General features: G+C 46.0%; 1 protein-coding gene across 1 annotated transcript in view; it reads right to left on the bottom strand.

Moving 5' to 3' along the window:
• Positions 1-25,423, bottom strand: part of ptk7b (protein tyrosine kinase 7b) — a 78,045-nt gene that overhangs the window by 18,130 nt on the left and 34,492 nt on the right. The window contains 3 exon segments of the mRNA XM_042065918.1: positions 2,281-2,465; positions 2,564-2,666; positions 10,263-10,559. Coding sequence (XP_041921852.1) covers positions 2,281-2,465; positions 2,564-2,666; positions 10,263-10,559 — 585 coding nt within the window.

The following is a 25,423-nucleotide window of genomic DNA, read 5'->3' as shown; positions in this document are numbered from 1 at the left end:
GTGAGGAAAATCACTTCTCTCCACACAAGGATTTACATACTGGCACTCATTTTCACACTCATACATCCATACATGTGCTCACACACAGACAACACACACACACACACACACACACACACCCACACACACACACACACAGACGCACACACACAGACGCACACACACAGGCGCGCACACACACAGGCGCACACAGACACACTCCCAGCTTTATTAAATCTTGTTAACAGCAGTCAGAGGCCGCCTCTCTCTTCAGGTGCGGGCAGACAGGTGTCATCACCTGGTGGGCCCCCCGTGTGGTGACTTAATGAGGTCAGCGAGGAGCATTCCAGCCAGCACCGCATCACCACCCAGCTGCGGGCCACCTGACAGAGGCAGCAGCATCTTCATAACACCGCTATGCTGACCTGTCCGCCCCCACACTCGCATCACAGGGTCCCCACGCCGACCTCCGATGGTCCCCCGACTGCCCTCGATCGCCTCACTCATCAGCGCTACCTGATTAGCGGTCAGCGGAGGCTAATGAAGGAAGCCTCCTCCATTTATGACATCATTCCCCCAGTCAGGCATGCAAGTTAGGGAGATGATTTACATTTGGTGATGTGGCTTTGTGGCCGAGAGTTTGCTAATCATGGTTGACTTGACATCCATGAATATTAGCAGAAAGGGTCAATTAGGGTTGAGGAAGGGCAACAGTAAAGTCACCTCATAATGATGTACCCATGGCCACGCTGTCAATTACAGCATCATTCTTCAACAGCTCATTACACCACAAAGAGATTTGACACACTTCCCATAATGGGCATGTTTGGCTTTTCTTTACTCACAAAACACCTAACAGTGCTTTTCATTACTTGAAATCTACATACTAACAGCAAGGGCCTTTTTTCAAACCGGTACCATCAGTTAGAGGTTGAAAATCCTATTCAAGCATAATTCAAGCATTTTGAATCTGGGGCAGAACATCTACTGTCTAAGCAATGACAATCAACGATGACCAAACACACATCGTAAACGTAGCGCAGAAAAACCTGACACCACTCACGACCACACACACACACCCGTGGGGTGAATGGAGAGGCTTTAGAGCAGTTCATCAACCACGTTACGGGCTTGAACGGGTGTGAGTGAGGCGATCAGTATGTGACAGTGCTTTGACGGTCTGAAGAGGAGGCTAAGCCAAGCACAACTGCACAACTCTCAAGCACAGACAGTGGTGAGGGGGACCACCCACCATGCTGAAGAGAAACAGCCTAGTTTATCAGGTAGCTGAGAAACAAGCTGAACATCCATCAGCGTCTCTCCCGTAAGTGTGTAAGGGGCATAGGGGCAGACACTGAACAGTTAGCCTTTTCCTCGCTCACCCCTGCCCCGGTTGTGTGGACCCCCCCCCCCCCTCCCCCCTGCTCACTGTATCCAGGTGCTACCTCGCTGTGTGTCAGGAAACTGCACAGGTGGCTAATTAAGGTGCTGGGCAGTGGATTGTGTTCCCTTCTGCACGCTTAAACTTCTGTTCTGTTCTCTAGGAGGTTGGCGGTATGTGTGTGTGTGTGCATGTGTGTATATGTGTGGGGTGGGGTGGGGTGAGTTGAGTTGGCAGGTGGGGGTTGCAAAGCTCAATTTAGCTGATGCAGAAAAATAGCACACGCACGCACTTGTACACCCTCAGATAAAAACACCGAGAATTTGGTTTCCCCAGATTTTATCTAGGTGTGTGTGTATGTGTGTGTACTGTGTGCATGCGTGCAAGTGCATTGGAATGTGTGCGTGACGTGAGTACAGTATAAGCATTTGATAGGAGGCAGTGTGTAATTACGCGAGTGTTTGCTCCCAAAGTGCTTGCTAATCTCGTTAGCTGCTGCGTGTCAGTGGACTGTAAGAGCTAAATCTTCCCCAGCTCGGCGGTCCGAGCTCAAACAGGACTATCGGGTGACCAAAACAAACCTGCACAGGTGTGGAAACATTTACTGCGAGAGGGGAAATATGAGCCTCTGACTGACCATTGAAACACACAAGGACATTCATTCGGGACATTCAAGGCTCAAAGAAGCCATTTAGTCATTAGTGCTTCTGGCTGTGACTTCTTTTAGTGCACTACTACACATTGCTTGGAAACTGTCGCCTTGAGAGTCATGATTAGTCAGTTAGTACAAATAAACAGAATAAGCTATCCATTTATGTCTACATATAAAAGTGTTAAGGCATTGACACACACACACACACACACACAACCTTGTGTCATATTCACATGCTTCCATACTCGGTGACTGTGACCACACAAACCTATGATGTTGAGGGTGAAGTTGCTGTTACTGCAGACTTGTCCGGCGGCGTTGCGGGCACAGCAGTAGTAAATGCCGTTGTCGTCTGGGCTGGCGCTCCTCAGGGTCAGCGTGCGCTCCTTACTGTTGATTTGGTGGGTCTTGTCCGTCTGCTGGACGCCATCTTTGTACCACTTGCAGGTGGGTCTATGGGTGGACGGGTAAGAGTTAAGAGGTAAGAGTTGTCAGCGTTTGGGGTGGGGGGAGAGAGACTGTGGGGGAAGAGGCAGAGGTGATTGGCTTACCGAGGGTGTCCATCAATGTGGCACCGTAACGTGACTGGCTGGGAACTCTCAATATCAGCCTCGGAGGCAGGCTCTTTCAGGGTTACTCCTCCACTTTCCAACCCTGAGAGAGAGAGAGAGAGAGAGAGAGAGAGAGAGAGAGATAGAGAGAGAGGGAGAGGGAGAGGGAGAGATTAAGAAAGAAAGAGAGAGAGAGAGAGAGGTTAAATTAGGCTATGCCTTCCTCCCTTTGTCATGGCTACAAGGCCTATGGAGACCAGGCTAATGAAGGAAACAGGCAACAGCCATGGTCTGCAGTGCATCGCCATGACAGCATGGAAGATGCTCGCCCGTTTCTAGTTTCTAGGACGACGAGGCCTCTGGATCTCAGTCACGTTCTTTCCAGACCATTTACTGGAGGAGAGAGCGCCGACTTCCCCCTGCCTCTCCACCATAAAAAGCAGGACAGCTCATCAGGAGGGCCAGGAGAGACCTGGAAGGGGGGGGGGGGGGGTGGACGGCTGAGTGAAGGGAGAATCCGGCCCGCCTGCTGGACTCTCCATTAGGCCGCCCGACGCACATCTGGGGGAGTAAGTCGACACAGACGAAGGACAGCAGGAGGAGGAGGAGGATAACGCTGTCGAGGGAGATGAGTGAATCCAGAGGGCGGCCTCTCCCCTCAGGAGCAGCCTCTCCAGAGAGTCGGAGTTGATTAGCCCTTTTTATTACACGGCTCTTCAGAGTGCTGCAGAAAGTTCCATTCACATGAATGGGCCTTCCCAACGTTCGGGCCTATGTTAAATCTATATAAATCACCGGCAAAGTATATAATCACAATCACTGAAACTGTCAAGTTCTATCTGTGTGGCGAACTATTTATTTTGTCAGCGAAAGACACGAAACGGTAGCAAAATCATTTTTAAAGATTCATTGTGTTAGGTTTCTTTTCTCGTTTTGCCGGTAATTATCAGAAAATAAGTCCCTTCAGGTCCTCCGCTGCACGTCGGGGTTCTGTTCTCCCTGTCGGGACTTATTTTCTGATAATTACCGGTGGACAATACATTATCCCTTACATGAACCTAAAGCACTTTATTGCACCCACTGTGGCCAACCCGCTTCTCCAGAGTTTCCATGCTGTTTTCACTAGTGTTTAAATCTGATTGGGATTCCACACTATTAAAATAATAACTCTATTTCATTCTAATTGGGATTCATTGCTATTCACAAACTAATATAAGTATCAGATAAATATGTAAAGCCTTATTCTGTCTTTATGGAATTACAAACCATAATAATGCAATGCATCATAAAATACCATCATGTGTGCATCATAAAGCACAACATGATAAATGAAAAGGGTTTTACAGGTAGTAAGATTTTCCCTTTAAAATAAACATTTATTCTAAGCTAAACTGTTATGTTTGAGTGGTAATAAGCCATGGCATTAAAAAAGAGGGATTTCTTCAGGGGAAGGATAACAGCATCTGAGGGTAAATTCATGTGAGAGTATAATAAAAACTCTGTTTACTGGGTGCATTACAGGCCTGTATGAGTGAGCACTTGAATCGCGTCACACAGCCCCTCGTCTGCCTCAATTAGCATTGCCCGGGCCTGCGTGTTTGTTTGTCCTGGCTGAGTGCATGACAGTATCTGTGTGTGTGTGTGTGTGCGTCTGTGTCCTACTGTCAGGAACGATGCAGGCGCTTTGCTTCTGATCGTGTCCTGGGGGCTACACGCACACATGAGCGCACACACACACACACACACACACACACACACAGTGGAGTGGAGGGCTCTCTGCTGACATGTTTTTATCGCCTATGAAATATGCAAAGAATGAACTTGCCTGGCTATGTGCTGGGGGGGAGGACTGGAAAATTAATGCATGTGTGTGTGTGTGTGTGTGTGTGTATTTGTGTGGTGAATGGTGGTGGTGGGGGGGGGGGGGGGCAGTCTCACACAATAAGGTCAGAGGGGGCGCTAGAGTGAAACTTGTCACTACACATTAACTCAAGCACTCAGCACCCCCGAAGGAGAGATAGGCCGCAACTGTCTCCACAGAAATGAGTTCCTAGTTCTGGCATAATCCTCCTACCTGGCCTCTCCTTCCATAGAGTAAGGCATGGCTAGGGGCTGCACATTCATTTTTTTTTTTTTTGCAGTTTAAATACTGTAACGAGTGTGCGAGTGAGTCGATGCAAATGATTGGTTTAGGGTTTCTAGGGAAGGCCTCAGAGCCAATGAGGACTTGGCGTCCAGAGGCAGCCATGCCCGCAGTCCAAATGAAGATCATTATGGTCAGTGAGAGGGCCGGATGGAGAGACAGGGGACCTCTCTAGGGAAGAATAATAAAAAAAAAAGTAGAGCAGAGAGAAAAAAAAAAACTGAGGCTTCGAAGAGATGACTGCAGGTGATGAAACAACCATGCAGTATCCACTGGAAACAGTCTGCCTTTGCAGTACTTGCAGTAAAAATCAAAATGCGCACATGTTGTAGGCCTTTTGTAATGTCGAAAGCTTTATACAGTAATCCACTGGAAAGTGGGAGGAAGTGATTACCTAGTCAAACCCAGGCCTTGTGTTCACTGAAACCGCTGGTTCAATATTGCCTGTACAGCTTTCACAGTAAGGTTACATTCCATACGTTACAATAAGGCTTATCAGTGACCCCTTCGGGGCCATTCGAGGACTGAAATGCATAAATCAAGAGTCACTTATGCATTTGTTGCTATGGTGACTATCAAGCGCTGTAACAAACGATCACATACTCATTTAATCACTTCATGCACAAAGGCCAGCTATGGTGATGAGGCATGAGGGGGACTGTGGACCAAACGGCGCTTAGCTCCGTTAATGTGTTCAGCCATGCACACACAATCGCACCTACTGATGTGATGGATTAGCGATCAGAAAGAATAATGCCAGCGGGGTGATTGGAAATCTCTGAGTATCCACTTGTAAATTCTCCTTCACACACACACACACACACACACACACAATGTTCCTGTGTAAGTGCGTTTGTTTGTTGGTTTGTTTGTTTGTGTGTGTTGTTTGTTTGTTTGTGTGTGGTATCAGGAATTCACCCATTTAAAATGATAATGCGTGTGTCTATGAGGCATTTCCTAAAGACAGTTTTGCTGGACCAATGCCTCTGCTGACACACCCGGTGAAAGACGGCTCGGTTTTCCGCTGTGCCGCATCAACAAGGCAGCTCCTCCTACGGGGACGCCGGAATCCATTAAACAGCTATCCGCAGGAAATGAAAATCCGCTTTGCACGGGAGGCCTGACAGGATGCCGGAGATGATGGTGAAAACCAACACAGGAAGGAAACATTGTACTTAATCCGAGACCCTCGACTCTGGCAAGTTCACACCTACTGGAACAGGGCAGGTGTTGCATTAGCGGGATATGGGGAGGCTGTGGGGGGCGCTAATTGGGAGCAGGCCAGGTTAGCTGAATAAGCCCTACGGAGGAGACAGAGAGAGACAAGGATGAGCTCCCTCCTGTTCACCCTCTCATCTGTGAAAGTGAATTGTCTGTTGTGTTAGCATGTGTGTGTGTGTGTGTGTGTGTGTGTGTGTGTGTGCGTGTGTGTGTCAAGGAAAATACAAGCAGGCATTTGACATCCCATCACCTTGGTGGAGGGAAGCAGAACTGACAGGACGAGTCAGTGTCAAGCTTACTGTGGCTGCCACAGCCGCTGCCTCACATAGCCAGAGAATACGGCAAGCAGATTAGGACAAAAAACACTGGGGGGGAAAAAACACACCGTGCCAACAGTTTGACTGCATTGAACTGGGAATTGTGCACATCAAATCAATGTTCCGTTAATGGAGAAAATGAAATCAGTGCTTGGAGTTAATGAGAAAAAAAAGAATGTGTATGCATGGAAGAACCAGATAGATAAAAACCCTTGAGAGAGCCCAAGATTAACTAACTGAGACACCTCACAGTCCGTTTGTCTTGTCTTGCTACTTCAGTGTCTTATCTGGAATGAGCCTGTGGCTATGATTTGAAAGACTGATACAGCTGCTAAAGAACATGGGCTGAGAGCAGAAACCAAACAAAGGAGAGTGTGTTTTTAACTCGGAGTGTTAAAAAAAGAGAAGAAAAAAAAATAGCGGTGCAAAAAACGCCAAGTCAAATTTGTAATGACATGACAACCGAGATCGAGACTAATACCCATCATGGTGACATCCAGGGGCTGGGCAGATCTTTTGGGGTGTGTGTGTGTGTGTGTGTGTGTGTGTGTGTGTGTGTGTTGTTTCATGTGTGCATGTTGTATGTGAGCGAGTGATGTGTCTACTACAATGTGTGTGTGTGTGTGTGTGTGTGTGTGTGTGTGTGTGTGTGTGTGTGTGTGTGTTTCTGATGTCCCCTGATGGCTTGACACAGGTTATGCCTCAATAAACACAAAATCAGACCCAGATCCACCCGTGTGGATCTTCAATTGCCCATGAAACCCCATGCGGGTCTGCCTCTTCACTGTGTTTGATCTGATTCTTCACACCATTTTCTGCTTGACACACACACACACACACACACACACACACACACAGCAAACCCATCCTCACTCATAGTCCATGGAGACAAAATGCATGTTCTAGTGATGCATGCATTCAGCCATGTTTACAACCATCCCATGTTCACGTCGGCTACACCTTTGGCTAGCTTAACAAACGACGTGCTTGTTTGAGGCTCACTTAAACACGCATCATTACGAGAATATACAGTTGCTCTTCAAAGCCTCTGGACCTGTGAGCTACGTTTATTGCTTTCCAGATGTAAAGCGAGGACAGGAGGGCATCAAGCTTCACACACACTAAAAAAGCCACTTTGAGTGTGCGGTTGTGGTGCCTGTGCGTGCACCAGACCGTCGATTTACATGCGCGGATGTGCACGCGAGCATGACATAATTGAAGCCTGTGGGACCGGGAGAAAGCAAAATGGAGAAAATGGCACAGGAGGAGGGGTCTTGTGCATTCATGGTGCGTCTCGTGGTAAATGTCGAGGGCTCGGAGGCAGACGGGCCAAGCCGCACGGTCTGCACAGCAGAGCCAAAGCGCAATCACTAATGCCTGACTGGCAGTGCAAATTATCATTAACTAACAACATTCAGAGCCACATACACATGATTTAATATACACTACATATGCACATGTGACAAGATACATTTTCGTCCCCACTCTCCGCCTCTCCAGTCCCTTAGCGCTTGTTTCCAATCCTGTACAGAGCTGATTTGATGTCTGCCATTACCTACTCATCCATCATCCACAGAGAACAGACAGTATCAAATTCAAGATGGTTAAGACTGAACTACAGGCATGTAAAGCATTACATACTGTTCTACTCCGTAAACAACAACAACAAAAAAACTCAGATATCATGAACATTACTGGGGATTTACACCGCAAGCCAGATGTAAGCAAGAGTGAGTTAGTCGATTTACACTGCCTCCTTCTCTAATGTGGCACGACAATGTGTTAATCCATGTGTTTTTCTACATGTACGCTTCACGCACACTCTAAAAATAGAAGTGATGCATAAAAATACGCTTTCCTCTACTTTTAATGGCCGTAATACGCATGCAAGGCACTGCTGGTTTGATTTTATATAATTATTGTAATAGACGGATGTCAGACGAGCGACTGAAAAAAAATATTTTTTGAAAACAGATTCAGAGTAAATTCCCAGTTAGACACTTTAATTCTGCTTTGGATCAACACTGTATACGGTTTCCTGACGTGCTAGCTGATTTCAAATAACTTCAAGACCGATCTGGCTTTGATGTGATACTGTTCCAACCAGACTACCTTTGTACAAATCAGGCCCAGATCCATTCCAGAGACAAGCCCTATCTGGACCTGTTTACTGCAGGCTGAATTTGAGCATGTGGGAGAGGGTTGGAGGGTGGAGATCAGCCGGTGGGGAGAGATGGATCTCTGGAAGTACACACTGTATGGCATCCAGAGCCTGTGTGTTCACACAGGGAAGTCAGATCCACCCCACCACTGGAGCCATTCGTTTCAGAATGGAATCTCGCCTGCCAAGGGCCTGGGGCAGGGAGGAGGGTCTCCCTTAGCCCAGCCACACTGCAGAAGAGGCTGAGAGAACAAGGTTAGGAAAAGTCCGACTAATCATTGTGAAACACAGGACTCTGGTGGGGCATGTTCAAACTCAAGAGCCCTACCAGATCTATGAACATCAGGACACTAATTGAACTACATGTGTTCTGATGACTCACAAATGTCAGGCTGTCTTCTCAATGTTCTACTTGTCACTGTAATTGATATTACACTGAGATAATCATCTCAAATGTCCATGCAGGCCAGTATCCTGATGCATTATATCTGGTAGGTGAATGATGACATCTGTGCTTGGGATTTAATGTTCCATTCTACCATAAATCACATTTTAATTACAAGACATAAAAAAAAGTCAGTTCTCCAAAAATAACACGCCACTTCAGAACAACACTTCAAGCCTCCATTAACCCTTAAAGGAGTACCGTCACACTGGTGTGACCTACACCTTTGAGCGGCTGGCTTGGCAGAGGAGCCCTTACCAGCACTGACAGATCAGAGGGACGGGAATGGGAGGGTATTTATGCACTGCTAGAAACGTCCTGAACCGTGCAGCTGCAGGCCTCTGTTCCCCTCTGGAGCTTCAGCGTGAGGTATGAGGGCCACTCTGTTGTCAAAGAGCCCCAGCTCAGCTTATCATAGACAGGGCATAGCAATCAAGAGTGAGGGCTGAGCCTTTAAGTGTGATGGCTGGATACCATTCGCTCGGCATCTTAAGGACTTACCCAGGGAAGTGCTTATGTGGGGAGCAACAAAAACGTATGCATTTTGGTTGGCAACATAATCCAAAGAATTAGACAAAACCAGCTCATCTTATCATAGACAGGGCAGAGCAATTAAGAATGAGAGCTGAGCCTTTAAGTGTGATGGCTGAATACCATTCGCTCAGCATCGTAAGAACTTACCCATAGAAGTGCTTATGAGTAGAGCAGCAAAGCTAGGTGTGCTTTGGGTGTGTTGTGACTAAATCCACCCCTTCTACAGGGTCTGCTGGGGGAGGCTTCGGGTTCCACCCAGGATCAGACATAATTACTGGACACCTCTTCTTTACACGTGTCTGTGACAAGACAAAACTTGCCGGGAGATGTAACGAACGAACGAGGAAGACGTTTCAGGGCCAGAGGCCAGAATGGAACCAAGAAACCTTTTCTCCCCAGTTCTGGCATTTGGAGAAATACAAGAGGACCGTACTGGTTTTGATTACTTGGTGGAGATCAAAGTGTAAAGTCTCCCAGACACAAGAAATACTTAGGACAAAAGCACGGGGAGTGTGAAACTGTGTTGAAATGAGACGTAATGGAGGGCCACCGATAATCTAGACGCAAATAATTACATGGCTTCGAGGCAAATTTCACTCCATGGTAATTTCCACACAAAAGCCTTTTCAGAGGAAGTGGGAGAAGAGGTGTGTTGTACAATGTAAAAAAGAAACATGAAAAAGCCACGGTTTCTACCACACATATTCAGTTACGCTACACGATGGGAACACACTGTCGCCCAAGAGCTCTTAATGCATAAGCAAACACAAGAGCTTTGGTTGCTGTCGATACAGTGAGTAAATAAAAAGCCTGGGCAGAACATGACACTGCTTTAGAGCAACCATGCACGCAAAACCCTTTCTTTCCCTTTGACTCACATTTGATGTTGAAGGAGGCGTTGTTGGAGTGGGCTTTCTCTCCCGACGCAGCGTCCAGGGCCACACACTGGAAGCTGCCAGCGTCCAGGTGACGGTCGACAGCGGTGAACTTGAGGTTGTTACCCTCCTGGAAGCGACGGTCCGAGTCGAGCACGGGCTCGCCGTTGTGCAGCCAGCTGTAGGTCACGTCTGCCACGCCGCTCACCTCACAGCGAAGCATGGCGCTGCGTCCGTGCAAAGCATCCTGGGACTTGGGCTCCTTGGAGAAGTAGATGGCAGCCGCCTGGATGCAGAGAACTGAGAGAGGAAATAGGAAGAAGACCATTATCATCTCATTCATTTCATCCAAACACAGCAGGCGGTTAAGAGGTTAGCATTTCAGCAAATTTGAGTCGAAATTGGACGTTGGAGTTTCAAAGGCTCTGCGGCAGGATCTTGTGTCTAAAGAGACCTTTGTGTTAACTTGTGAGGTATTCAGTGATGCTGCAAAGCTCTACTGAGGACTTACATAAACCTAAAAGACCTAAAAGCTCACAGATGTTTCATCCCTTCGAGACCCATCTGGCCTAATGGCAAATCCAGACCGTGTGCTATGGACTGGCTTTTCCAAACCCGGTTACACTCCTGGGTAGGGCTGTCAGATACAGACCAGAGCATACATAATGCATAGTTACACTGACATCCACCGGGTAAGGAGGGATAGGGGTGATGAGTGTGTGTATGTGTGGTGGTGGTGGGTCACATTGGGGGTGCCTGATGACATGCTGTCAGAGGGACTTCACTCTCTCGGTACATAATCTCTGATGTGGCAAAGACTGGCTGGCTGACTGTCCCAGCATGCCTTGAGAACAGAACTTGGCAGAGGTGAGAGAGGTCCCTCGTGAAGGCCAAATGAGGTGAGGAGGAAACTAAAAAAAAACACAAGTACACACCAGAGAGTGATGGTTCTGCCAGAAACGACCCTGAAACACTGTAGGGCTCTGTAGTGCATGTGTATCTCTCTGTGTGTGTGTTTGTGTGTATGTTTGGGGGGGTCTGTCTGTATTTTACTTTCAAGTCTCCAGGGTTAACCACCACAGTGGATCTTTCAATAGCATTAAATCAAGCCTTTCTTAAGGCCTCTGAGAAGCAGCATTGCTTATACCTCAGTCTCTCAGCATGGCCTTTGAGTTAGAACAGGTGGCTTTATGAACACAGGTAAAGCTTAGACATTCTCACACACACACACACACACACACACACACACACACACACACACGTAAAGGGAGAGGGGGATCGTGGGAGTGGAAAGTACAAGACTAATAGAGGTCCTGCTCAGAGGCTACTTCGTCAACCCTTATCAGACATTCCTGAGAGGTGACAGGTTCCAGCAAATGCTATTTACTTTACCACAACCCCCCCCCCCCCCTCCAACTCCTCTGGGACTTAAAATACACCATATCACCAATGTCTGTGTACAACGTGCCAACAGTATTACCCACACACAGCCCCTACATCACACTACGACACAGCACTCTCAAAAAAGACGATCCATTTCATCCCTGTTGCTCCACGGTCTTATGTTTGAACTCAGTCGGCTGTTGGTTGCCGGGGCGCCTTATTTGGTGTATTTGATGTGTGTGGGGAGTCTAGCAGACCAAAAGCTACAAACGCCCTCCAAGAAAGGTTCCTGAAAGGCAGGAGTATTTTTATTTTTTATTTTTTTTGAAAATTGTTTTTGGATGCGTTTCCTACAGGCAATGGCAAAAGTGGACTAAGATGAGGGAGGAGGAAATAATTAGGGCATTGCACGAACACAAACATACACATGAAGAAATAGAGAGCGAGAGAGGAAGAAAAAAAAAGATAGGGGGAGAGAGAGAGATAATCAATAATATTCTTTATTTAAACTCTAAATGGGATTGTGGTTGTGGTGTGTGGTATGTATTCCAAGCTCTGATGGTGTTATTTTAGGACAAGGACCTTGAGGCTGAATGACGTTACTGTTATTTTACTCTTTTTTTAGTATGACAACAGCCCTCAGCAACCCAACATTCTCTCCCACTAGACAGACCAGCTCACAATGACTCAATATGCTTAATATTCAACAAATGCTAGCAAGAAAACCACTCAAATAGCATTTCAGTGCTTGTGTCTCATTACTGAAGGAAGGACGGTGCCTCTTTAGCTGGATTAGCATAAAGTTTCTCGCTCAAAGAGACATGTAAGTGTTAGAGACATGCGTGTTAGACACTAATGGGAATAGGTGAGAATGAGACAAGCAGAGGAAGAAAGAAAAGACACAGTGTTTTACATCTCAGGGAAGGCTGCCAAGTCTACGGCGCTGTTCAAACACTCAGGGCATGATGACCTACATCTTACAAACGTTCAGTCACACACACACACACGTACACACGCACACATGAACACAAACCTGACAGCAAGACTGGATCTTTAAGAGTGAAGCAGGGAAATAAATCTGTTACGGCTCTGTTAATACATTCCAGTAGAGACAGGGGCCATATGGATTTCAGGACTGCTTGACAAACAAAAGACTTTCTCTTTGAAAGCAACAACTACAATCGGCTCATTTTCACATGAAAAACCTATGACCTCAAAGTGTCCAGCCAGACAGTGCTGAATAATTAACCACTCTGACAAACCTTTGCAAACAGAAAACAGCCAGGTGTCTCTCAAAGAAGAAAGGGGTCCGCTCCAAACTCACCAAGGCCAGTGGCCGTATTGATCTGCTAGGGATGTGTGAGCATGCCACTGCAGGGACCGGTCAGCCATGGATTGTTATCTGCCCAGCTCTCCCCAGAGGGGTAATTGAAAATGTCACTTTGCCTATTGAAATTCAAAGAGGCATGCACACTCAATGCAATCTTATGGTAATGGTGTGTATCTACGTCCGGGCGGGGATTAGAGTGTCTTTATGGGGGGGGTGGGGGAGCAGACAAAGAAAGGGGTGAGTTTGAGAGAGAGAGAGAGAGATGAGATACACCAGTCTTTCAGACGACACTCTGTGTGCGTGCGTGCGTGTGTGTGTGTATGTGTGTGTGTGTGTGTGTGTGTGTGACTACCAGAAGGAGGAACAGCTTCACTTACACATTACAGTCAAAGCGAGAGGGGAAAAGACAGAATGTGTGTGAGAGAGAGTGTGTGTGTGTGTGTGTGTGTGTGTGTCTGCACGAGACTGTGACTATGAGCACATGTCTGTTACAGTAGTCAAGAGTGAATGTGTCTTTGAGAGTGAGATACATAGAGAAAGTGAGAAAGAGGGAAAGAGTGAGGGTAGAGCTTGAGGGAGCCCTTATGCAATACCAATTAAAGAAGCTGCTATTCTCCCATAAAGAAATCTGTCCTACACTGGCTATATCCGTCCTTCCTATTGTTCCATTGTTCTGAGTACTGTAGTGTAGAACATTCTTCCCTGTAGCCTTGAACTGAAAACTGGGTCCTTTGGTGGGAGTGAAGGTTAGAAAAAGAGGCCTCCAGCTGGCTCTGCCTGTCAGGAGATGAAAGCCGCCTCCTCCACAGACCCAGTGGCCCTCACACACAGATGTTATCTGGGAAGCTCCCTCCATGTCGGGTGGGAAGAGAGCCACAAAAGGGGGTGGGGTGGGAGGTGAGGGGGGGTCACTCAGGGACAGAGCTGGTCCAGACACAGACCAGACAGATAGGGAGCAGACGCAAGGCAGAAGGGCCTCCCCGTGACACCACTCGGCAAGAGCTGCGTGCGGGGACGAGCCTGATTACATGGGCGTGATGGGCAAAGGTCAGTTGTACTACTGACCTAGAACACTGCAAGACAGGATGAGCAGAGGGCAACAGGCCGGACCTCAGAGGTCCAGAAAGCAAGATTTTAGTTTTAAATGCAGAGGATCCTCCTCTGTGTGGATCGGTCCACCATCCATCTCCATTAAAGGACTGTGATGTTTTCACTGCGGACACCTCACCCCTCTGGCCCACTCCTGTTATCCTGGCTTTATCTTCTTTCTCCACAGGAGAAGACGACCCACCTCCTATCTCATATCTGCTTAGAATGATAGTGAAACTGCTCAGCAGTAGCCGTGCTGGGTGGGATTGAATTGCAACCTCTAGAAAAACAGCAGGCACTTGTAGTAATGGCTTTCGTTTCTCCCACTGCTTGGTTTTGATGTGGAGCTGGAATCAATGTTTTGGGCTGTTTTGATAGTTAGATGCCAGGTCTACACTCTCATATTGGAATTAATTGTACACGTCTCCTTGTTTTATCAAGTTTAAAATGGAGAGTTTCATCATTTCAAACACACTTAAAAAACTAACAAAGTTTTATTCAACTATACAATAAAAAAAAATGCATTTGACTTAGGAGAAGCCATTTTTTGTGACATAATATTAAGTTCACAAGCTTAGCTACAGGAGTAAAAAATTCCCCATTATAGGTTGTGCAGTCATGATATCATCGATGGTTAATTAGAGTTAATTTTCTGGGTCTAATATACGGTTATCACGCAAGTTATAAAGACAGATGAGTACGTCACCCTCACCCATCTGAAGCTTCAGAGTTCAGACATCGGTTAGTCTGTGCTAATATGCTTTAATCAGTCCAGCATACATGAAACATTGAACAGCCTGGCCTACTTTTTTCCCACCGCCATGGATTTCTGAGGGATTTAATTATACAGTAGGTGGCATAATTGCTTGAGAGGATTCGGCAAGCCATCACTACTTTATGATGACAACGGAGGAGAAAGCCCGAGACAAAAAAAACAGGGGGACTAAAGGACAGCTCTGCAGGAAAGGGATTGGTCAGCCCTCTTTTTTCACTGTGCAGTGCAACTAATGGATTAAATACGGGCTTTGTTACTGCTATGCTGATAAAAAACGTTGATACTGTATCAAATTTTGTGGACACACATACACGGCTGGCTGGAACTGTAATGGGGGCGTGGAGTCCAACAGTGGGTCCACAAAGAAAGTTAATTAATGGAGTCGGAATCAGTGATCTAGCCCAAGAGATGACGCCATGCGAAAGATTAAAATTCAGGGAACAAAACTTTTGGCTTTTAATTCGTTGTGAGTTGAGCGGGAGAGATTGCCAAGTCTTTCAGAAATGATAGTAAAAAAAAAAATGTACAGTTACCAGTTTTACAGCCATAGCAATTTGGCCACGACTCCGAGCTCCTGGAGCTGTTCTGGAATTCCTGTCTAACGAGATTAGCATTCCACTGAACCATAGGCCTGAGAAGAGGGGAACAGCAGCACATTTATAGTCCATGGAGAGGAGAGGAGGAGAGAGGAAAGGAAAGATGGGGCAAGGACAGTAACTACAAATTATGGAAAATTCTACCCTAGACAGCCATAGCAATCTGTGTAAGTGCTCCAGCAATGCATTCTGTCCTGAAATACATTCACTTAGAAAAGTGCACACATGGGAAGTACACTTTAGTTAAAAATACAGGATAGTCTTTATCTATGCCATAGAATTAAAGCATTTTTGCCATTCTACATGCAACTACTTTAAGACACTATACGAGAAGGTATTGACGGTGATAATCCAGTACAGATGGGCTATTATAATAACTGCCCTCTATAGTTTACTGCCCCTCCCTGTCATGTCTGTCTGACAGACTACTCCTTCAGGTGCTGGATTCCTGAAACCTGATAGGGCGGCTTTTTTCCCTCTATGGTGTGAATTGTTATTTCACTTCACACCCCTGACGGTCTGGAGGAAGGTAGACAAGGGTGTACACTTCCAGAGGAGCCCTCGGAGACTCCCCGCACGGAAAACCACAACACAGCCGCATAACAAGCCTCTCCAGAGGAGCGTCAACACCCTCTCACCCCAACATGTGCGGCTGGGGAAACAGTAAGGGGGCCGTCTGTGTGTGAGACAGGCCGACAATGGAGGAGAGAGAGAGAGAGAGAGAGAGAGAGAGAGAGAGAAAGACAGAAAAAGACAGACATGCAGAAAGAGAGATGGCTAAAAAGATTGAGTATGAGGGTGATGGTGTGTTAGAGCAAAAGAGTGAGGCAATCCAAGATGTGTGAAAGCTGTTGTGTGTGACCACATATGTTTTTTGTGTGTGTGTGTGTGTGTGTGTGTGTGTGTGTGTGTGTTTTCAAACTACCCATAGGATGTAAATAGCCTGTTGTTGCCCACGGCTAATCACCCTCATTCAGGGCCAGTCTCCTGCAGAGAACTCCAGACATGCCCTGCTCTGATGGAAAGATGGCTGCTATGCACCGAGACGCACAAGGGGCGCCATGTGAACAGAAAAAAAAAACAACACTACACAAGTCAAGAAAAAAAAACACCCCACCACTCTGTTCTTCTTTGTCCCAGATTGGTTTTGCAGGGCTCCAGCTTTCCACTGGCTGGGCTTCACAAATCCAGGCATCGTATTTCATAACTGGCCCAGGCCACTGAGTGGATCGGAACACTGTGCTTAGAGAGCTGGCAGGGTCCTGCATACACACCCACATACACTGTAGCAGGAGCACAGACACACGCACACGCACACGCACACGCACACACACAAGGAGGGACACTCTGAAAGCTTCTAGCTGGGAAAACTCGAGCGGAGACATCCAAATCCTCAGGAGGGAACCAGACATACAGCGAACATCAGACAAAAAAAAAACCCTTTTGCTTTGCTTTTTATGGCGTCCAAAAAAATAAATGGCAGGGGCAATAAAGCAGATTATAGGCATGTAGCCGTTTTTATGTAGCGTAATCGAGAGAAAACACATGAGGTCATATAAAGTCTGCTGCTGTTACATGATCCAGTTTAAGTATAACATGGGCCGAGACGTCGGGGGAGATGAGGTGATAATGTGACGGTTGAAATCTTAGAGCCCCAAAAGAAAACATGTGCGGCACCACAGTCTGGGCACGTAAAAATTAGACAAACAATCAGAGGCCTGTGGGGCAAGGCGCAAAGGCACGGACCAATCAGACGATCTGATACTGAAGAGCTGAACTTTTCTCAGTGCATATTTGTATACCCATAACACATTTAAAATATAAGCCTACTGGTTAGGTCAGTGTTTCTTAACAGGTGGATTGGGACCAAAAAAGTGGGTCACGGAGCTTGTGGTTTAAAAAAAAAAAAAAAGAAAAAAACGGGCATTTAAAATGCTACCTTATCAGATCTAATATTACACCTTTATTTTGATATATAGACATTATTTGTATTTCAGTCATTGCCATGGACAGAGACAATGTTTATGTGACTGGTCATGTTAGACATAATTTTAGCGGTAAATGCAAGTAGGCTATGACCCTGAATATTTGAAGTAGGATATGGATTCACTTAAATTCAGACAAAATGGGACAGAAACCCCAGTGTTCACTGAATTGCTGGCACATGAGAGAAAATGCCACATGGAAACAAAGCACCCCTGTCAAAGACAAACCTACTGGCACTTTGCGTGTCTTACCATGTAGCTCACCGTATCCGTTGGCTTGATCGCTAAAAAGAAAATATATGGGTCGCCACTTGATGAACATGGGAAATTGTGAGTCCCAAAGCCAGACCAGTTAAGAAGCACTGGGTTAGGTGACATCTTGTACTTCTTAAAAGGTCATGTGGTGTCACTCATGTATCTTTTATAAAGCAATTACACACAGGTAAAAAAAATCAATACCTCATCTACAGAGATCAGTGAAGAGCCATAATCAAACAGTCGCTTGAACTGCTTTGTTAATTAGAACTGAGGCTATGACCATAGAAACCAAATTGCCATTACAGAGCATCACAAGGCAGACCAACCCTTTTTGGCCAACCGTGACTCCGTACGAGGGGAAATGTATGGAGCAACTGCTACAGTATGTCATCTCTAGTGCGACATTCCATTTTCAGAGTCTAACTGGGTTCAAGTGCCTTCGACAATTACTCTCAGTGGTAACATGAGTAAGGAGCACAAAATGTAATGGATTGACTGGGCAGGACATTCCACCGTGCACAGTGCAGCTATGTATCATTCTCTGTAGAAATGATAGAAAGGTATGCCCTACATACCGAGGGAAATACATGGTGAAATGAAAATGTAGGTAACAAGTAACAGTTTGGCACCATCTGACTGCTTTTAGCATTCTCAATAACTACTGAGTACTCAGTCAACACTCAAGATTTAGCTCATTTCACAAATTTCAGTCCTATCCTTTTTTCGGTGACTTTATGATCCCAATCACTCTTTAACAGACACCAGACATTTAATGATAGCTTGCCTTGCTATGTTAGCTCTTGGCCAAAAGAGAATGTCCAGTTACTACCGGACTGACACTGTTCTCGGGACTGATTTGATGAGAAGTGCGGATGAAAAAAATATTTGTAGAGCATATAACAGTGTGTGGGATTCTATGTATACTTTACCAGCGGGGTTGATATGTAACAGGCGTCTCTATAAGAGACAACACCAGAAATGATATACCACCTGTATACAGATTTAGTCTTCAACATTGGATCAATGTTCCTTTGAAAACATCTATAATAAGAGCAACTAAAATGTCAAAACTCATTGTGCGAGCCTGTATATCTCAGAGTGCTTTGCCTTTAGTTAAGCATTATTATGCATACCTCTTTGTCAAATTCAATAGCGGCTCTGTTCCATAAATAGCAACTACATGGAGGGCTTGGGCTCTCAGATTGTGCACTGTGGAATGAAAAGTGCTGGTAGCGACTCATTACAATAACACCACCGCTGAGATCACCATCAATTTGCTCCCACACCTCGTTGTGGCTTTGTCGCCAAGCGGCTAGAGCACTCAGCCCCGAAAAACCCCAGCCTTATCGCTAGGCAACGTTGACATGGCAACCACCTCCCCCTCGTTCCATCCGCTCTCAATGGGTCCTCATGGACCACATTGTTAGGACGACAAATTGAAAGACAGACAAGAGGAAAGGGAAAGAGCATGAGAGCAAACTTTCACAGGTTTAAAATTCAAGTGGCCCTCGGAGGGCTTCACATCGCATGAATTTTAAAAAACTGGGGGCTGCTGTGAAACGTGGAGGAGTGTTTTTCTGCATGCGATGAGCAGTACGACCGCACACCGTTTTTCCAACCATCCCCATCGATGGCATGAATGATGCAATCTTTTGTAGAATGGAACGAGCACAGTGGGTGTTCTCATTACGTTATTATGTTGAAATTCTGAAAAGCCAAACTGCACACAGACATCCGGTTAGAAATCTTTTGATATTGGGCTGCTGGGAATTGAAATCATTTTAGCATCTACCAAGAAAAAGCACCTCCCCAAAAGAAATGATCAAACAGCTCTTTTTGTTCAAAATTCTGTGCCAAGGCTTTCTTCTGTAATAATGAAACACAGACAACAACCTTGTCCATTACTAACAGACATTTAGGGGAACTTACAAGCTTCAAAGTCAATCATTTCTCATTTAACATGGAATATTCCATGTGAAAAACACATGTTGAGTTTGCTTGATAATGTGCCTAGGAAGCACGTTATTGCCTAATGCATGTACTGTAAGCCAGCCAGGTGGGTAAATGACAAATGGTAAATGGACTGCGTTTATATAGCGCTTTTCTACTCCGAGCACTCGAAGCGCTTTACAGCGTAATGACTCACATTTAGCCATTCACACACACACGCTCACAGTGTCTGCCATGCAAGGCAGTTTGGGGCTCAGTGTCTTGCTCAAGGAGACTTTGACAGGGTCAGGAGACGGGCTCGAACCAGCAATCTTGAAAACACCGAGTGACTCCTCTACTTCTTGAGCCATCACCATCACATCACATACTTAACATATGACATACTGAAATGATTAGCATGAATGAGCATAGATGCACACAGACATCCCACAAACACACACACACACAATTACACACAATTACACACACACAATTACATAAACACACAAAACCCCTTACTGATGGACTACAAAGACTACAGCTACAAAGGTGCCTGCCGTAGAATTACCCCGTCACTCCTAATTAGCTAGGCATTAGCTAGGCACATGATTCCCGTGGTGAATTGTAATGATAACAGTATGGCAGCGTGGGCAGAGAGAGAGGAGACATGGATCTAACCATAAATCACATAATAAGCAGGCTGCGTCATGCGGTCAGCTTTAAAGGTGCCTGTGTCTTATATATACACATATGCAAACACATATACACTATGCACTGACAAACTCTATCTCAAACACACACACACACACACACACACACACAAACACAAACACACTATGCACTGACAAACTCTATCTCAAACACACACACACACACACACAGTTTACCTCAGGGTGGGTGCGTGGTTTAATAGGCCACCCAGACGAGTCTATTACTGCTTCATTACCAAATTACACATCTGGGAAGCGGCCCCCATGGCACTGCTTTAAGGCTGTTTTTCAGCAGGCTCTGATCCAAGATGCCATCAGCAAAGGTTTCCAAAAATGGGGGCACACAAGAGCTGCCTTGTTGAGGCAATTTATAGACACAAAAACGACACAGTGATACCTTGTCTTGTTGAACACCTTTGAATATGGGGTCTGCCTGCAATTTGCTGTTGCAGCCTCACATATTACATTGGAATAAGTAAATCAGGTATTTGTCTAAACTTAAACGTCATGTTGTACACTTTTTGAGCCAAAATGTCGGAATCAGAGAGCATCCAAAAACAAGATGTCGAGAAAAGATGACGACGAAACAACGACCACTCCTTTCTCCAAAGACCATCATTCAGCATGTTAAGGTGTGTGTGTGTGTGTGTGTGTGTGTGTGTGTGTGTGTGTGTGTGTGTGTGTGTGTATGTGTGTCTGTCTGCCTATGTAATCAGCGCTGCCCATAACATGAGCGCACCTGGTCACAGGCGCATGACCTGCTGACAGCTTGCTTTCATTCATCCCCTCTCACACACAGCGGGAGAAGGGGCCTGTGAACGTTTCTGGGGAGAGGAGTGATGAGAGCCAAGCAGGGAGGGTGACAGACAGTGAGAAAATAAATGACAGAAAGAGAGAGAGAGAAAAAAATGGAAGGAAGGAAGGAAGGAAGGAAGACAAGGAAAGACATTCAGAGCAGAAGCGAAATGAGAACATTAAATAATTGTGTGTAATAGAAGACAAAAGGACAAAAGATGGAGGAAAACGTGATAAAGACTGACAAAATAAAAAGGAGGGAACTGCAGTGAGGGCAGAAAAAGGAGGGCAGAGCAGTAGAATAAGGCAGGAGAGCACAAGGGGCTTAAAGGGGGGGGGGGGGGGGGGGCTGGACTTGTCACGACACACTACATATGTGACCATCATTTTGTCCCTTTCCCTCCCCTCTCCTTCCCTCTCTTCAGACTGATGGGGCAGAAGGAAGGATTTATTAATTTATCTTTCATCACAAAGGGGAATTCAGCCAGCAGTCACAGGCGGCTTTCCAACAGCTGTTCATTCAGCCACTGGTAAGATACGCTGCTACGATTATGAGATTACATTAAATAAAACGGCATGATTGACTCGTGCTCTCTTACTCTTAAACTGTGTGGTCATTGTCTTTAGACAGTTTTGGGCATCCGTCCAACAGTCCTGCTGTGTTAAGGCAAAGCACAACCAACCCTTCCTTTCTAGTTTAAATGAGGCCATTGTGTTCTGGGTTTTATATCTCCGATGGAGTGTGGCTCCATTTACAGAGTGAAACAGATGATAACGTGTGCAACATTTAAACCAAATGCGTAAAGGGAAAAAATAAAAAAAAAACACTCGCCACTGAGATGAAACAGAGCTGACAGAAACATGAGCTTTAAACTTTTTAAGGCTCAAATGATGAGATGGTCTTTTTTTTTTCCAGAGATGGGATCCAAGAAAGGGCTGAAAATAGTGGGCTGGGATCATATAAAACTGTACACCTCAGCAGTTTATGGCTGGACTTAACGGCAGTATCCAAAGCACTAATGAATTCTGCAGACAGAGGGGTTGGGACTGTGTGCTTGCTACTGACATATGGTGGGATAAACACGCTGATGGAGGCCATAAGATGAGCAACAAAGCCAACTAGCGGATTTGGCCAAAAAACATCAACCTCACAGTTACTAAGAACTTATCAAAGCACAACAAGTGTGTGTGTGTGTGTGTGTGTGGAGAGCAGAGAGAGTTGATGCAAGGGGGTGAAATGATGCACAAAGCATGGGACGGTTTTTAAAAAAAAAAAAAACAAAAAAAAAAAAAAAAAAACACAGTTCAGAGATTTATGCAAATGCCTCAAATGGTCAACAATGATACTTTTTTCCATTAGTGATGATAACTCATTTTTTTTCTCCCATTCTCTCAGTTGCTCATTCTGAAGCAGAGTGGGCTTTGATGGCTTGTTGCTAGAGTACACTGTGGTATGCAGAAAAAGGTTTCTTACTAAATTTTCACTGCACTTCTTCCTGGCGAAAGCAGCCAAGAAAGCAAGGAAGCGAGCAAGAGAGAGAGAGAGAGATAGAGAAAGAAAGCAAGAAAGAAAGAAAGAGAGAGAGAGAGAGAGAGAGAGAGAGAGAGGAGAGAAAATGAGAAGGAGAAATCAGCTCGTGCCCCACTGAGACACTGAATCCTTCATTTCCTGTGCTCTGCTGGCAGCTGTTGCCGTGTGTCTCCGAGGGCTCTCTCTCTCTGGAAGGGGGGGCGCACGTTCGGTCTGTGCTTTCGGGTCCCGCTGTCGGAAGACCTGCTACACGCATTACTGTAACTCCATGTGATTTAATTACAGGCCGGGGAGCAGTGGAGGTCTACAGGGGGGAAGGTGGCTGACAGGAGAGCACTCAGATCTCCAAAAGCGCTTGCCCAGACAGGGTAAGCAGAGGCGCAGGAGCTCCTGAAGAGGTAATGGGACCTTTCCTGTTACCCTGACCTCCAGGCCATTTTTACCAGCCACTGTCAGCACATCCATAATGTATATTGCAGCACATTGTTTTACTGTCTGCTGTGGAGGTTAAGAGCACTACGAGTGAAGAGGAGAGGACGTAGGATAGGGGCTCAGTCAGTCAGTCAGTCAGTCAGTCAGTCAGTGAGCTCTACGCATGATGCATGCAAACCAACTTTCATTGGTCCCCTCACAACCCTCATAATTCTCCTGTTACGCTGGTGAGGGAGACGGCTGGTCTGCAGGGAGATATGGGGGTAAAGGTGGAGCAGCAGCAGGAGGAGGAGAAGGAGGAAAAGGAGGGGGAGAGGGAGGGAGAGAGAGAAGGTGGGGGGTAGTTTGCAGAGGAAGGAGGGCTCATTGCAGATGCGTCCAGGCGTACTCCATGTCTGGTCCCGGGCCAATTATGGATTCCCTTCCCCGACCTGTGAGGGCCTCTGGGGGAAAATATGCCTGACGTTATGCTAATGTCATAAGTGCCTCAACCAGTGCATAATGTCATCTTCACTCACCTTGCACTCCCTCAACATGAAACGCAGCTGAATGGGAGGCCAGAACTCCACAACCTAAAATCTACCTTACCTACCAATCTAAAATCTAGCTCCAACCCAGTGGCGCACCACTGGCCATGTGGCCCACAGAAATATGGAGGACAGAAACATTCACTGGAGGTAACATGTCTGAAAACAGCCACTTAAGCTAGATAGATTCAGATGGCCAAGAGCCTTGAGGGCAGTGTAAGAAACAAACACATTCTTCCCAGTGTATACAAATCGTTGAGCGAGGAGAATAAAGAGGCCATTTTGTTTATCGTTTGTGGATTTCAGGTTTTTTTTCACAAAAAGAGGAGTGAAACCAAACACAGACGTAAGTGCAGTCCAAGTGGGTAGGGATCTTGGCAGGGGGGTGGCTCCCTGAATCCTACTCACCAAATAAAAGAAAATTGCAGGCCAGGCGTCTTCCAGTTAATGCAGCGGTGGGGAAAGGCCCCTTTTCCAAGAACAGGGGAACAGAATGGCCATCAAAATGTAATTATCCAGAAAACAGCACAAAAGCACTGAAAGTGTACGCAAGAGTGAAGTACCAGAAACTCAGATAGGACCACTGCTCTTCACTAGGAAACAGGAGTTCTCAATAAATGGATACAGTAATACTCTGTGTATATCCTTCATTGTGTATAAACCATACATTTCCATGTATAGCCCGCTCACGTCTGTTGACCTCATAGCTGAAGAATTCTTGTAAAATCAATGCATAAACCTTGCCTAATAGGCAGGGAATTGCGTGGTAACTGTTTTCTACTGAATTAAATAAAAGTAATACATCATTGAGGGACAGACCGTCACTGGTGATCACTTGCCCTTGGGCTTATTTAGCACAACCAGTTGGATGACATGAAATGGATCGTGCAAACACCTTTTACAAAGCAGAGTACACAGAAGAGTTCAATAAGGACAATTATGACGACAGAATAACGTTTCGCTGTAGGCCCAGGACACTGTTCAGTGTGTCGACAAGTGTCCGGGCCATACTAACACACAGGAGCACTGTTGCATTGCTGCCACACAAATGAGGAGTGACATTCTGCAGTCTTCATTGTGCATGACTGATTGAGTGTGTAACGTCTCTCCCTAGCCTGACGCTATGCTGGGCATTAGTTTTCACCAAAAAAAGATTTTAATTAGTGTACATTAACTTTTAATTACATTGTCGTTGTATGCAAGGTTTGCGGTCATTTTGGCTGACGCTGCAGGTGGTCTGTTTTCAGTGGACAGTGCACAGCAGGGGAGAGGGGACAAAAGGATGGAGAGAGAGAGATGGAGAGAGAGAGAGAGAGAGAGAGAGAGAGAGAGAGAGAGAGAGAGAGAGAGAGAGAGAGAGAGAGAGAGAGAGAGAGAGAGAGAGAGAGAGAGAGAGAGAGAGAGAGAGAGAGAGAGAGAGACGGGTTATGTTTGAGGAACATACAGGCGTTCTTCTAAACCTTACAAGGAGACTGATTATGATTCATAAACCTAATAGGCTCATTATGGCTTCATATTAAAAATGACCTGCGATTAAATGCAATGAAGTGAAAAATTGGGCAGTGAGTGTATTCATACTCATACTATAAATGGACTTTATTGATTTGGACATAAATGTTCATTAGGTGTCAGGGACTCCATACTCATGGTGACTGATCTAAGTATATCGGACCCTTAAGCAGCGCCATTCCTCTGCTAGCATTGTAGGGGCAGCTGTGGCCTACTGGTTAGCGCTTCGGACTTGTATCCAGAGGGTTGCCGGTTCGAACCCCGACCAGTAGGCACGGCTGAAGTGCCCTTGAGCAAGGCACCTAACCCCTCACT

The sequence above is a fragment of the Alosa sapidissima genome, chromosome 16 (genome assembly GCF_018492685.1).
Source record: "Alosa sapidissima isolate fAloSap1 chromosome 16, fAloSap1.pri, whole genome shotgun sequence".
Lineage (NCBI taxonomy): Eukaryota > Metazoa > Chordata > Actinopteri > Clupeiformes > Clupeidae > Alosa > Alosa sapidissima.
The sequence above is the reverse complement of the archived record's forward strand: the minus strand, read 5'-3'. Positions and strand labels throughout refer to the sequence as shown.